The sequence below is a fragment of the Eptatretus burgeri genome, chromosome 15, assembly GCF_056783735.1.
Source record: "Eptatretus burgeri isolate ZD-2024b chromosome 15, Ebu_testis_v1, whole genome shotgun sequence".
Classification (NCBI taxonomy): Eukaryota; Metazoa; Chordata; class Myxini; order Myxiniformes; family Myxinidae; genus Eptatretus; species Eptatretus burgeri.
This window is the reverse complement of record NC_140975.1, coordinates 60255572-60270524: the sequence shown is the minus strand read 5'-3', so window position 1 is coordinate 60270524 and position 14953 is coordinate 60255572. Positions and strand designations below refer to the sequence as shown.

General features: G+C 42.5%; 1 protein-coding gene across 3 annotated transcripts in view; it reads right to left on the bottom strand.

Moving 5' to 3' along the window:
* Window positions 1–14953, bottom strand: part of LOC147012295 (serine/threonine-protein kinase D1-like) — a 139569-nt gene that overhangs the window by 28688 nt on the left and 95928 nt on the right. For all 3 annotated transcript variants that reach the window (XM_085856242.1, XM_085856240.1, XM_085856241.1), the window contains 5 exons: window positions 12619–12835; window positions 8289–8366; window positions 4866–4980; window positions 3629–3752; window positions 312–389 (listed from right to left, as the gene is read on the bottom strand). In XM_085856242.1, the coding sequence (XP_085712368.1) occupies window positions 312–389; window positions 3629–3752; window positions 4866–4980; window positions 8289–8366; window positions 12619–12835 (612 nt within the window). The remainder of the gene's footprint in view (window positions 1–311; window positions 390–3628; window positions 3753–4865; window positions 4981–8288; window positions 8367–12618; window positions 12836–14953) is intronic.

Genomic DNA, 14953 nt, shown 5'->3' with positions numbered 1-14953 from the left:
ATATGGGTAGAAAAGATCATGAGTAGGGAATTAACATGACTAGAGATAATGGTGGTGTACATCAATGGAGACTTGACATGACATGAGATGAGATGACAAACTGTGAACTTCGATCTCTGCAAGGAAGAGTGGGATTCAACAGCCTCATGAGGAAGTTAACTGGAAAAACGCCTTCAAGAAAGCAGTACAAGTAAACGGGTAAAACAGCTGACCTCAGATAACAAAGCATGACGCTGCAAAGAATGTTGGTGTGGTTGATAAGTGATGATGTCATCGATTGTCAAAAATGAAAATTGAGGCAAAGTTCGTACCTTGTAATAGCGACTGCTTGTATCAGACTGGAACAGGGTGACGCATTTACAGTCCAACCGCCAAAAGTGTCTCTTCCTCTGTGGGCCAGAAACAAATCACAAAACACTAATGGCTGAATAAAGAAGCTGAAAATGCGTTCACGTGCTATAGCTTGAAGATGTTTTACAAATGTTTACCAAAGACATTTAACACATTTTAGGAAATTAAACAAACAAACAAAAACTCAATCCCTTCCTCTTCTTAATTATCAATACCAATGCGTCGAGGACTCAAAAAGCTTAAATACAGGGTGGTCAGAAAAAAAGTCCACCCCCATCCCGGGCCATATTTTATCCGACAACTTCATATGTACCAACTTCTCTTTTATGTTACAGGTATGGACTACAAGAGAGATGAGCATGTCCTAGACAACAGAATAGAAGATTGGTAGAAATATACTTCTGAACGCAGTCATTTAAGGAAAATCAAAGAAAGTTCCAAACCAACTTCAATTGCAGAGAAGCCTCGTCTAAGCAAACAATGGATAAATGGATTAATAAGTTCAGGAGGAAGGGGTTTTTTTCACTCTCTTTGCTGTACACCGCTCCTTCCCAATTCCATATCCAGGCATTGCATGAAATCATCGCCGTGGGCCGAAGGGAGTCCTCAGTTTTTACTCCGTTTGTTTTTTCTTTCTTTCTTGTTTGTCCGGGTGACATCACAGCCATCATTTGAGCGAGGAAGCCGAAATTTGTGGACAAAAGTAAAGATGTGCTTTTGCAAAAACTGTATTTTTTGTTTTGATTAATTAATTAATTGATTAATTACTTACTTAATCGATTTATTAATTTTATTTATTAATATCGATTTATTAATTCCTTATTTATTTTCTTTCTCATCTGGGAAATATCTTAGGCACCTTTTGAGCTTGAAAGTTGATATTTGGAAATGACATTAAACAAGTGATTTGGCTATAAAGGGTATTTTTGATTTATTCATTAATCAACTCATCGATTAATTATTCATTTTTCGATGAATTACTTGATTTTTCAAAGGGTTACAGATTCGGATGAAACAGTGGTAGTTTAGGTATGCTATGAGGCAATTGATTGAGAAATCAATTATTTTACGATTATTATTTATTTTAATTAAGCAATTAATCACTGAATCAATCAATTATTGCACACCGCTCACTCCAAATCGGTCTCCATATGCTGCATGGCGAGTAAGTATCATTTGTACACATTCACCTGAGAAGTGCACCGCTCCCTCCCAATTCCGTCTCCATGTGCTGTAAGGCGGCGTCAGCGGGTGCCGAAGTTGCCCCGGCAATGTCGCGCGCTGGAGGATTTGTTATTTATTTATTTGGCAGAGGGGCAGTGTACTTTTATTTTACCTGTACTAGTTAAACCTTAGTTTCTGGATGCCCTTCTGTCCTTTATGGAGTTGCAAGGAAGAACCAAGTCAAAAGGCTTACATGAGGAAAAATAAAATTGGGTGGTGTAGAACAGAAAGTCATGAAATATGGGAGATGACGTAAGACATCATTGAACTACCAGAAAGAAAGACTGGAGGGAAAAGCAAGATTAAAAGGACACAGAAAATTCCACATGTAACATAAAAAGGGGAAATAAACAAGTAGAGATGAAGAGTAACAATAAGCCTGAAGGTTGCCAAGGACCGTGTTAGTGGATAAACAAATGCAACCTACAACGAGAGAGTTCATCGAACACAATACCCTGTGAAGTGTTCAAGTATGTATTTCAATATAAACAAATAGCCCTGTAGGGGACTCATGGTCATTTCCCTAACAGGCGGGGTGGAAATGAAGGATTAGGGGGAAGGAGCCATGACCACCTCTTCTTGAAGTGGTACGGTAATGGGGAGCACAACTTCAGTTGGCATGATCCTTATGTTTCATGAAGAATTTGGTCTGCATCTGACCATCGGTTTCTGAGATTTTAAAATAAATTACCTGAATTTGAGGCAAAATCCCCCTTTTCAGCCTCTTATCGGGGCAAATCCAGATGGGGAGCACATCTCCATGAGGCCTCACTGTTCTGATGTATCATACCAAATTTGGTCCAGAATCAGTCATGTAGTTTTTGAGGAAAATATGTTTTTGTGAATATGAGGGATTAGGGGAGGGACGCCGTGGCCCCCTTTCCAGGGGAGATATGGCCATGGGGAGCACAACTTAAGGTTAGGGCAATGTCACAAAGCTGCATGGATAGTTTGGTCTGGATGTGGTTGTCGGTTTCTGAGAAGAATATTTTTGAATGAGATTCCAATATTTGGAGCAAAACCCCCCTTACACCCACTTTAAATGGGTGGATTCGGATGGGGAGCACAACCCCATGAGACCTCACTGTCCTGATGCATTGTACCAAATTTGGTCCGTATCGGTTGGGTAGTTTGCGAGAAGATGTTTCAGTCAAATGTTAATGGACATATGTACGGACGGTCGGACACTGGGACCCACTCGACGAGTTTATTTCTGAGTCATAACCTCATAAATTTGTGATTTTTAAAGATCCTTTAAAAAAGAAATCCGCAACTGCAGCACGAATGAAGCAGTCTGAAACATCACCCTTACAGACCACCCTATTTAACATGTCCAAGTACTGCAAAATTGGAGGTTCTTGGAGGTGATAAGAAGGTGATTTGTGTTCTTCTACAGTGTTCAAGTATATAATTCGATTTCAATGAAATAAAGATTGTAAAAGTCAAAAAATAAATTAATTCCGGAATTTACCACTGCCTTACCGCCATTGTAGGCATTGTCTATTCCAACACCCTATCTAGCACATGACTAGTTTTTCATGCCTGTTGTTTGTGTCCTTTACAACAGCCTTAAAAACAGTAAGTTTCCTGTTTGGAATAATTTTCAATTTTGTTTGACTGCCAGACAGGCAGACAGAGTAAAAAAATTATCTCACTCCTCCATGCGCATGTGCGATCGAGACAAATTCAGAGACAATGTACGTTAAACAGCAGGTTTGTTTTCCAATTCATGTTCCAATTTGTGTTCAAAATATAACATTAAATTGAAATCAAGTTGTTCCTTGATCATACACTGACATTTAAGGACAGACACAGACAGACAGACTGACGTGAACCAATTGCTTATCCCCCCTTATCGCTTTGCATGCATGGGGTAATAATGGATGGTAGAAAACCAAGTCAGGTCCAGGGAAAGCAAGGTCAGATTTGAGAGTATGAGACCGCAGAAACAGAGTGATACTCTATTTTGCCGAGTATAAATTAAGCAATTGGTAGAAGGTTGAGAAAGTACGATGTGCTTTCAAGGTTGGTGGGAACACAAGCCGAGACGCACCAAGCTGTCCTTGCTGGTGAAATGGACCATCCAGCCCTCACGGATCAGTGTGCTCGTTCTCCGCTTTGTGTGTTTTATGGATTGCACCACTCGCATCAGTGGGATGTTGCTGCCGCTCATGGGACTGTAAAATGACACATCAGGATTAACATTGTCATGCGAGCTCACAAGCATATCCAAGAATGATGGTTGTCATCAGATTGTAGTATATGGGCCAACAGTAACCAGAAAAGGAGATGTTCATTTTTCAAGATTATAATGCATCTACTAGGGGTGCAGGTACAAAACAGCACTTCTGTTTCAAAGTTTCACTCCAGATAGTACCTGAAATGAGCCAAAGCAACGGAACAAGGCATATTGTAAAGAATGCTTTTCTGGCGGTCTGCTTTTCTTGCCAAAATTAAGTTGGAATGCTGGAATTGTTTGTCAATCTTCACCATTGAGAGATAGGGCTGAAAACCATACGTAGCACGGTATCAAAAAAAGCGTTGTGGATGGGTAATGACAAGACTTGGTGGATGAGTTGGTTAGTTGACAAGAACAAGCAGATTAGATTTTGGTTGAGGTGTGGATGCATATCCGGCTTATCAGTGGAACACAAAACGTAAATTGTTCAGCCTGGCGGAGGTATGCGTTCTTTCGAGTGCCGCTCGAAACTGAACAACAATCACTTTTCTCCATCGTTTTACATTTCAGCATCATTATTAACGGTGCACGAGAAACAACAAAAAGCTCGTGGTGCTAGATAACCATTACAACTCAGCTCAATAATTGCGGTTGGTCAAAATTAAACCCAGCAATAACTAAATCCGTACATAAGAGGTTGCCCGCGATTGGGCAAAATAAGTGAAATTCAAACCCGTGATATTTAAGGGTTTATTGTATATCGTTCTTAGCCCCATCTCTCAATGTTGAAAAATCTCTTGTAGAGTCTCAAAAGGCCGTCGTATCCGGATCCAGATCCGGATTCAGATCTTCACTAAAATCAAATCAATTCGCCCTTGTCACACACCCAACCTGTCCATCAATTTTTGTTGGAATCCGTCCACAACTTTTTGAGATATCCTGCTCACAGACAGACAAACAGACAAACAGACAAACAGACAAACAGACAGGGGTGAAGACATAACCTCCCATCCACCTTCGGTGGCAGAGGTCATGAGAAAATTTTTCAAAAAAAAAATACAAATGCACTTCAACAGAGATGTGCTGAGTATTCTTTTCTTATTCAGCTTACCCCATAATATCCATGGGTTCATCAAGGCCAGGGTCTTCCACTGGAGCTGTCGGGTCTTCAATATCAAAAGGTTCCTCCATCACCACATCGGGCTCCCCTCCGACGCCAGGGAGCTCTACAGGAACAAACAGATGCCCACATTCAGCTACAAACTACAAACAGTTAAAATAGTCTCACTGATGAAACAATCAACATCCGAACACAATACAATCAGCTTTGAGATGTGGCAAGAATAGGATGGTGTAAAGCAGAAAGGAGAAAAACAAGTAGGCAACACCAACATGGGCCACATACACCTCCTTAAAAACATACCAAGCCACACCAGCACATGGCTTCACCATGCATACAGAACAATCGTCACGCACACTCGCCCACAACCCGCACCTGTGAAACTACCGGGGATGCCTATTAGTGGTGGTTGTACCCCTCCCCCCCGACCCCCCGATACAATATGTGGGTCAAATCTTCCCTGCTGTCTGGAGTCGTCAGGGCAGCATGGCCATGGTCAGAGCACCCCATGGACCGGCCCACTACCTCACACTTTTGACACGAACTCCTCACACAAAATCACTCAAGTCACCACACATCACACATGTTTTACATGTTGGGCACATATCCACAACCAATAGTTTTTCCTCTTTGGGGAGTGACCTTCGTCCTCAGTCCTCCCCTTTCTCCTCCTTCTAGCAAGACATAGAAACTAACCTGGAGCCCACCACAATATACAAACATATGGCCAACATGTAAAACTCGCATGACTAGCTCCATGGCCAGAGGGAGTTCAGTCTGCTGCACAAGTTGCGGTGAATGGTTCCATCTGGCCTGTGTCGCTCCCAGTGAACAAACAGATTACATACGCAGTTGGACCTGCGGCAGCAGCTTTCAGCTGAATCCAAACGCAAACCCAAACGACGACGGAGCTACACAAGTCCCCAATACATTACCACCACCCTCATCACTTCCACCCCATGCACCATCATCACCAGCACACAACAAACCACGTCAAGCCAAAAAACGCACGCATAACCTGAATGTCCTCCAATACACAGAGGGTCTCATCAGAAAAGCCATGCCAGCTTAAATAGTTCACTCTCACAAACAACATTCACACAGCCATCATGCAAGAAACCAAATCACAAGAGAAAACAAAACACCTACCACCCCCAACTACGTACCGATAAGCACAGACAGATCGGATGCCAGAGATGGAGGCCTCATCACAGATATACACACAAGTCACTGAGATACACAGATATCACTAAACACACAAAATCACTTTTACCACCAGACAACACACTCAAACTTCAAGCCCTGAAAATTAAAATGGGTAAAGGCGCTGTCACACCTTGACGATTTAGCCAGCAATGGCAACGTATAAAAATGTATGTAAAACGTTGGCGTACGCTGAAATTTTGATGTTTTTTATTAAAGTTTTGATCGTATTCATAACATATTAGTTACGGGCACAGAACGTTTCGTTGTCTTATAGATAACTTATACCAACGAATGCTTAGCCTGTTGTCGGCGTTCACAACCTATGCCCAACGATAGTTTAACTTAGGCATAGCGCGCTGCACGTATCGCCGATGATCACGTGGCGTAGCCTGTTAAAAACCTGCCGCTCGCCGATTTAAATCATAACCGCCTGAGAATTGGAAGTGTCAACCACGCAGTCACACCTTGACAATTTAGCCAGCGTATGCCGAACTATGAACAATTTGCTGAACCAAGCTGGCACACGCCAAATACGGTATGGGTAAGTTGTGTATACGTTAAGAGCACGCTGAAAAACGATGAAGTACGCTGTCATATTTTGTGGTACGTCTCGTACGTCGTGAAATTTCAAGCATGCTGAAAATTTTACAACGTACTCGCAGTATGGCTCACACGTTCCGCTACGCTGGGAATAAGTTGTAGGCTCGATATGCGATCGTTGACACACGTCGACACAAGTTCCTTGTAAGTTACTCATAAGTTGAAACACCTCGAGGTAATGTTTAGCAAACCCAAAACTTGTTTTCTCCGTCAAGGCACATTTTCTTTTTTTCTCCTTGGCTCCATGAAGGCACGTGACGAAATATCTGAAGTTGTTGTTGTTGTTGTTTTTTTATTCCTTTTTTTTAGTCCATCACGAATTTTAAAATATATTCGGACATTTGCTTTTTAAGTTTCGACGTCGACGTGACAATATCCTCAAACAGAAAAAATTCACAGAGGAGGAACTAAGAATAAGACATGAGCAAACTGAAGAGGCAATCGGACGTGACGTAACGGCACGTGACGAAATATCGGAAGATATTGTTGTTGTTTTTTTTTTTTAAATGCTGCCAATACGCCATTATACGGTAGCTGTAAGTTAGAAACACGTTCAGTAAGTTCTGTGGTCGTCAGGAAGACGTCAATCAAATACGTCTACATACGTCAATATGCGTTGGAGTTAAGTTACACATAGGTTCAAAGCACATTACTCATAGGTTAGAAATAAGTTTTGGGTACGCTAAGCATTACCTCAACGTGTTTCGACTTATGAGTAACTTACAAGTAATGTGCCTCGACGTGTGTCAACGATCGCATAACGTGCCTCGACGTGTGTCAACGATCGTGTAACGTGCCTACAACACGTTACTCATAGGTTAAAATAAGTTTCGGGTACGCTAATCATTACCTCGACGTGTTTCGACTTATGAGTAACTTACAAGTAACGTGTGTCGACGTGTGTCAACGATCGCATAACGTGCCTACAACTTATGGCCAGCGTAGCGGAACGTGCGAGTCATACGCTGTCATACATCCTAAAATTTCAAGCATGCTAAAATTTGAGGACAACCGCAAAGTACAACGATGAAAGCCAGCGTACTACGACGTATGGCAGTGTTTTTCAGCATGCTCTTAATGTTTTCAAAACTTACCCATAACGTATTCGACGTGTGCCAGCGTTTTAGACAAATTTTTCATAAGTCGGCATAGGCTGGCTAAATCGTCAAGGTGTGACAGCACCTTAACAAAGAACACACGAACATCACAAACATTTACATAGCACGAAACGTATCCCCCATTGTTCCAACCAAATACTCACCACAACTACAGAACCTTTGCTCCCTCCCAAACACCATCATCGGAGGGGACTTCAATGCTAAAGACCATTGATACACCCATCACCAAGCAAACACCAGAGGACAAATCATTGCTTTATTACATTCTACATTTATTATTTATAGTTAACAACACAAACACACACACACACACACACACTTTTCAAGTTTATTATACTATATCCCACAATCTTACAATTAAATTGTAAGATTTGTAAGATGATATATGATATCTTACAATCAACCTTCTAAAGACAGGTAAAATTGTGGTGATCAAGTTGGTTTACATGTCTGAAGGAAAAGATAAATAAATAATCACTTATGAGCTCACCACCATTGAAATGTACTTCTCCGAGACAATCTTTTGGGACTTTAGATGCACAGCGCTTGTGGCAATTGAATTTGCAATCTGAGAGAGAATGTTGGAAAGGATTTGTAAACAAACAAACAAAGAAAAATGCCTGCAATTATAATAGTTATTTATTCACAATGATCCAAGTCAAGTAAGAAAAGGATATTAGGAGACATCATATACCCACACGAATTACAGGGATATTAAGAGACAATGAAAGAAAAATAACACATCAACACTGTATCTGGAATTTGAACTTATCATCCCAGTGTCACAGGCTAAGTGCTCAGATGGGAATGCCAAACTGCTGAAGAAAGCCTTGGACTGAAGCATATTATTTTAATCAATAAACTATTATATTTTATTTCAAACCAATGTGACATTCTTCACAATTTGTCAGAGTACTAGTTGAAGTTGTGACATTTTCAATGCTCAAGAAAGAGCTCGTACATATATATATATATATATATATATATATATATATATATATATATATATATATATATATATATATATATATATATATATATATATATATATATATATATATATATATATATATATACAAAGCGCCCTTCCCTTTATCCATCAAATTGGGACCGTACTGTGTCCAGAGCGTCGGTGCTGCCGAAGCAGTCTCCTGGACTATTGGGCACAATCCTGGACGGGTCGCCACTCCGATACAGGATGCTCGAATGACTCGATCATCCCAGCAAGCTGGTACTCACTTTGCCGACCTCAGAAGGATGACACGCTGAGTCAACCCCACATGGTATCAATTCAACAGCGGAGCAGGATTTGAACTCAGGACCCAAAGATCCCCAGCCCACCACAAGAACCATTAAGCCTACACCAGGCATGCCTCCCTTTATATGGGACGGTTTCTCTGTATGCAATTTTAACACAGGGACTGAAAATTCGTTTCTCGGCCTCTACTGGACGAAATCGGCTGCAAATTTCAGAAGTAAATCCTTTGTACGTCGAGGTAGTATGTTCCAAATTTAATCAACGTTCATTTCCAACATTCTTGAGTATACAAGAACCCTCAAAATTCATGTTGATGTCTGTCAGCCCGTCCGTCGTCCAAAATGTGTTGGAGCTCATATCTCAAACGCTATATATTGAAACGAGCTGAAACTTGGAATATACATCGGCCAATATGTCTAATTAACGGTTTTTGAAACAAATTCCACCGTCGTGCCAAAGTTTTTGCTTATTAGCTATGAGCTTCAGTTATGTTGTTGTGTTGCAATGGCATATATATATATATATATATATATATATATATATATATATATATATATATATATATATATATATATATATATATATATATATATATATATATATATATAGATATTCATATTATAGGGCACCCTATAGGTAAATATATAGTGTGTGTGTGTGTGTGTGTGTGTGTGTGTGTGTGTGTGTGTGTGTGTGTGTGTGTGTGTGTGTGTGTGTGTGTGTGTGTGTGTGTGTGTGTGTGTGTGTGTGTGTGTGTGTGTGTGTGTGTGTGTGTGTGTGTGTGTGTGTGTGAAAACAAGACCCAATCACATCTCTCACCTGTAAATGGAGGGAATAACTCATCAGCTCTCACCTAATAAATTACCCAAGATGGCTCGGATTATAAATAAACTACCTCCCTTGCTCTTCCAGCTGAAGAAGGTTGCATAGAGTGACCATGAAAGCTACACAAGGTAAGCCCTTTGCTATTTCAAACTCCACTCGGGTTTCCATTCAGCTGCAGACATTCACAAGTAGTACATACCTGAGAATCCCAATGCTACACACCCACTCAGCTGCCAGACTGGTTTCATCACTTCTTGGCGAGTCATCAGCAACAGTGCAGACAAACACGTACCACCGAGACTCTCAAGCATGTACCACGTGCAATGCAATGTCAATAGCAGTTAACATACTGTATAAATAAATGGTAAGACCCAATCACATGTCTCGCCCGTAATTGGAGGGAATAACCAATCAGCTATCACCGAATCAATAACCTCAGGCGGCTAGGATTATAAATAAATTAACTCCCAGGATCTTCTGGACGTAGAAAGTTGCATAAAGCAACTGTCAAAAGTTACCAAAGGTAAACCCAAAGCACTTATGTAGCTTTTCACGGTTAGACGATTGCCCATTTTTGGCAAACAAGTCAACTAATTGCTCTCAAATTAAAAAGGATAGATTTTTTGAGTGCAACACAATTAACCTTTTTAAAGTCCCGTGAAATCATTTATAGATCGATCAACTTAAACTTTTCCCGTCACTTGGGACAGACACTTTTGCAAGTTACATATGAGAGATAAATACAAAACATGTTTCTCTCTTCAATCTCTCCCCTATTTAAAATAAACTCGATTGATTTCGCACAAACAAAGAACACAAATGTTCGTGTTGACTCTGCCACTACTCAGTAGTACCGACGTGCATACAAAATCATAAGACTCACAATAATTGGCACTTGATTTGGAAGAAAAAGTAAACATTTTCATGGTGACCAACAATGTTTTCATCTTTATCAAGGCCAGAAATAAGACTACGCGACATTAGAGCAGATCACATACAAGCTGTTAAGTATTAAACTGGGTGATCCAACATGATACAACTTTAGAGAATATGGATTCCAAATTGGAATCCTATTCAATCACCATTGACCAACAATCAATATCAGACTTAAATATTTTGTTTGTTGCAAACTGCCATGAACATGAAAGTTGCAATGACTTTGAAAAAATGACTTTAGTCCGCTTTACTCAACTGGATGTGGGATATCCTGGTTTACTGCGCAAGGACGCGTATATCTGCACAAATATTTCATAATTATATAATTAGTAATATAGTGTTAACCTCAATGCTTGTCAAAGTGACATAAAGTACTCAAACTCTGGAGAAAGTTCAAAGATCAAAGCAATTCCAGAAGAGCCTTATGTGTGGAGCTTGATGTCACCAAAAAAAAATAAAAAAAAACCAAACAGTTTTGAAAAGAGTAAATTGGGGACAGGTCAGGTCAGGTATGGGAGCATGTGCCAGAACAGCGCGTCGCTGCGTCCACTTTCCGCCGGTACTCCAGGGGCCTCCGTCTGGCCATCCCCCAGGCAGATGCCAGGCCCATCCCCATCTCCTTGAGATGATGGTCAACCTGCTGCAACCATGAGGCACGTGGTCGGCCCACTGGCCTCCTCCACTCATGAGACTCCCTCGCTAAGAGAATCTGGTGAGCAGGATCAGCGTCAGGAAAACGAGCCACATGTCCATACAGCCGCAGCTGACGCTCACGGACTATGCAGGTAACAAATCTCATCCGAGTCTCTCTCAGCAACCGCTCGTTGGACCCAAAATCCGACCAGCGATAGCCAAGGATTCTCCGAAGAGACCTGGTATCAAAGGAATTAAGTCTCCGTCTCAGATCCTTGGTCAAAGTCCAAGTCTCGCACCCATAGAGCAAGACTGGAAGTACCAAGGACCTGAAGACTCGGACTTTCGTCCTCCCGCACAGATACCGGCAGCGCCACACCCCATGATCCAGTGAATCCATGACTCCCCAGGCCCGACCCAGACGTCTATTGACCTCCGGCTCACAACCTGCGGAGACATGAATATCACTGCCAAGGTAAGTGAATCTATCCACGACCTCAACATCCTCACCACAAACAGACACAGACAGGACAGCAGCATCCAAGATGTCACCGAAAGCCTGGATCTTAGTTTTGACCCAAGAAATCCGTAATCCCAACGGCTCCGACTCCTCATTCAGAACGTCGAGGGCCCCCAAAAGGATATCTAAGGTCTCCGCAAAGATGACTGCATCATCTGCAAAATCAAGGTCCGAGATCTTGACATTGCCAAACGATGCACCGCAACTTGATCTCTCCGACATCCTCCCAAAAATCCAGTCCATACAAGTGCTGAAAAGTGTGGGGGCAAGTACACATCCCTGACGAACTCCAGTAACAACTGGAAATAAGTCATAGATGGTACCACCACACTTCACAGCACTCTCAGTACCAGAGTACACTTCACCTCAAATTGGGGTGAGGCATTCGTAATGCAGATGCACAAAGGCTGCAGCATCCAATGGTTTACCAATATAGATTTGATCATTCATGAATGAGGTCACAACTTTTGCGATCAAGGATTGGCAGTGGGGGGGGAGGGGGAGGGGGGATTGAGTGAACGTTGATTGGAGAAGATGATCAGGGTCCAGGGTCAAAGAAGGATAAGAGTTGGAGAGGATTAGTTTGAAAGAGTTGATGTGTGGGAAGGGGATGGAGGAATGTGCAAGCTTCAAATCTTATGTCCTCACCTCTGCACTGCACACCCTGCCTGAAGAGCCCCTTGAGTAACCGCTTGCAAAACTGGCAAACGGTTGGCCGAGTGTAGTTGTGGACAACAAATGTATGCGGCACCTTCACCTTGCTGGCCACTGCTCGGTCCACCCACACAGGCCTTCCTTGCCACGATGGTGACCGTTTGTCACGGAGTAGCAAGGAGGCTAAACTTCCCATCTCCGTTGATGCTTTCTGTAAAGTCAAAATCAAATAAAAACGTACGTTAGCTGAGACTTAAGTTTCTTGTTGACTATCGTATTTTCACGCAAATAACCCGTGGGCTATACGTTAAATTAGTTCCAAAAATTCCAACTGCGGGGTACACTCGTGCGCTGGTTAAATGGTATTTCACCATAAGGCACGTGACATACCCACAGGGGGCCAAATGAAATTATCAAGGAGATACAAAAAGAGGAAGTTTTTTTGCAAGTTTAATTGTAAATCTGTAATTACAGTTATTTTGCACATTTAACCGACACATTCATATCAAATCCCAAAGCTATTTAAGGTACTTGTACGTCGTCTTCCATAACGGCCACAAAGTCCTTGTCTTCTGTGTCGCTGTAAAACAGATGAATCAGCTTGGAGTCGGCAAGTCTGGGAGTGTGTTCAGTTACGAAATTTTTGGAGCGTGCTCTTCAAGTCGCTGAAGCACTCAAACAAGCACGCCGTTCAAAACTGTCGATAAATAACAGCTGAATGGCAAGCGTGAGCTGCTTGGTAACTGAACACACCCCAGGTCTGTCGCAATCCATGTCGTCATCATTCTCGTCCTCTTCTTCTCCAGAAATCACCCACTTTTTTGTCAACTTTCAGTTGAACGAGAGTCACGGTGTGTCTCGAGTGGCGACCTGCCTCCCATGAACCGGTCTACTGCTTGCAGTGACTGGTCCATTGTAAAGCTGGGCTTGTGGGGACGGGTCCCTCCTATGGGAGGCATGGTACTAGCATTGCCTCCTAGAAGGGGGTCACCCCAAAACACAGGTCCTTCTCCTCCCTCTCTAAACATCTCCGCAGTGCTTGCGCAACACTGGCATGGCTGCTCCGGGGGGGGGGGTGGGGGGTGGGGGTCTGGCGCAACCGGCGATGAGTATTCCACCGGCAGCCCGGGCCCCTGACCTGGTTCCGCCTCGCCATACGTGGTTAATCACTGAGCTATTGCGAGCAAAACGCCGCGGCCTCAGCAATATCAGTGAACACCATGCTCGGCACTCTTCCAGGCAGATAGTTTTGCTTGTCGTGCTCGTCGCGCAGGTCCGATGAGCTGGACCTTAATGCTGGGTTGACAATTCCAGCAAGAGACTTGATTGTTTCTTGAGTGCGCCGCTACCTGGGGAGGGCAGACCACAGTCTCAAGCTGTGGGCATCCACTCTGGTGGTCTGGAGTTTCGGTCCATCGCCGATGCGTCGTGATGGTCAACACCTGACATGCGGTTGAGTGGATGGGAGATAGGGAGTGGGGAGGTCAAAGAGCCAGGGTAATTAAACCCTGGCAGGGGAGGAGTCGAGCCATCGCTGATCCTTTTACATTTTCTCTTACTTTTACTGACAGCAAACACTTTAAGACAGAATCTTGTAATGATATGGTCAATTTCATGAAATTATAGAAAATTCAACAGCCTGCAGGTTATGTTCAGTATACATTTCTAATAGATGAGTGGGGTGGTTTCTGGTCGCATCAGTTGCTGAAACCAAGCTGGTTTTTAATGGATAAGTGCAATGAGCTTTAATTATTCCAACAACCCTTCTTCAAGATATTAATTTTTACGTCAATTGGTTATTTACCGCAGATGTATTTGAAAAGAGCCGTTCGTTGGCCCTTGACAACAAAGCCGTATTGCCTCCTGGAAATATGGAGATCGTGTATCTCCGGGAATATGGAGATTGTGTATCTCCTGGAAATATGGAGATTGCGTATGTGGATAGGAAAGCAGGTGTGTGTTCAGTTACCAAGCAGCTAGCTGTGGTTGCCAAGCCAGCCATTCCTTACCAACGGCTTCAAATGTAATGATGCTTGAGTGCTTGGCGAGCGCTCTACATGAAAACTTGGAAAATGAACACACCTCGAGCATGGGGAGTACACTCATATACGGGTAATACGGGCCAGAAATTTTCCTAGAGCACTTTTTCCCCCCAGGTGGGGGATATACCCGGGGGGGGGGTGGGTTATTTGCGCGAAAATAAAGTATTTTCTTTTTCACCTTGATTCGCTCAGTTGTTGTTTTATGCAGTCAAAAGGTCTCCAGTATATTTTTTCAATCAGTACAAATCTATTTCCAGTGATAGTATTGTTGTTGCCAAGCGGGTCGT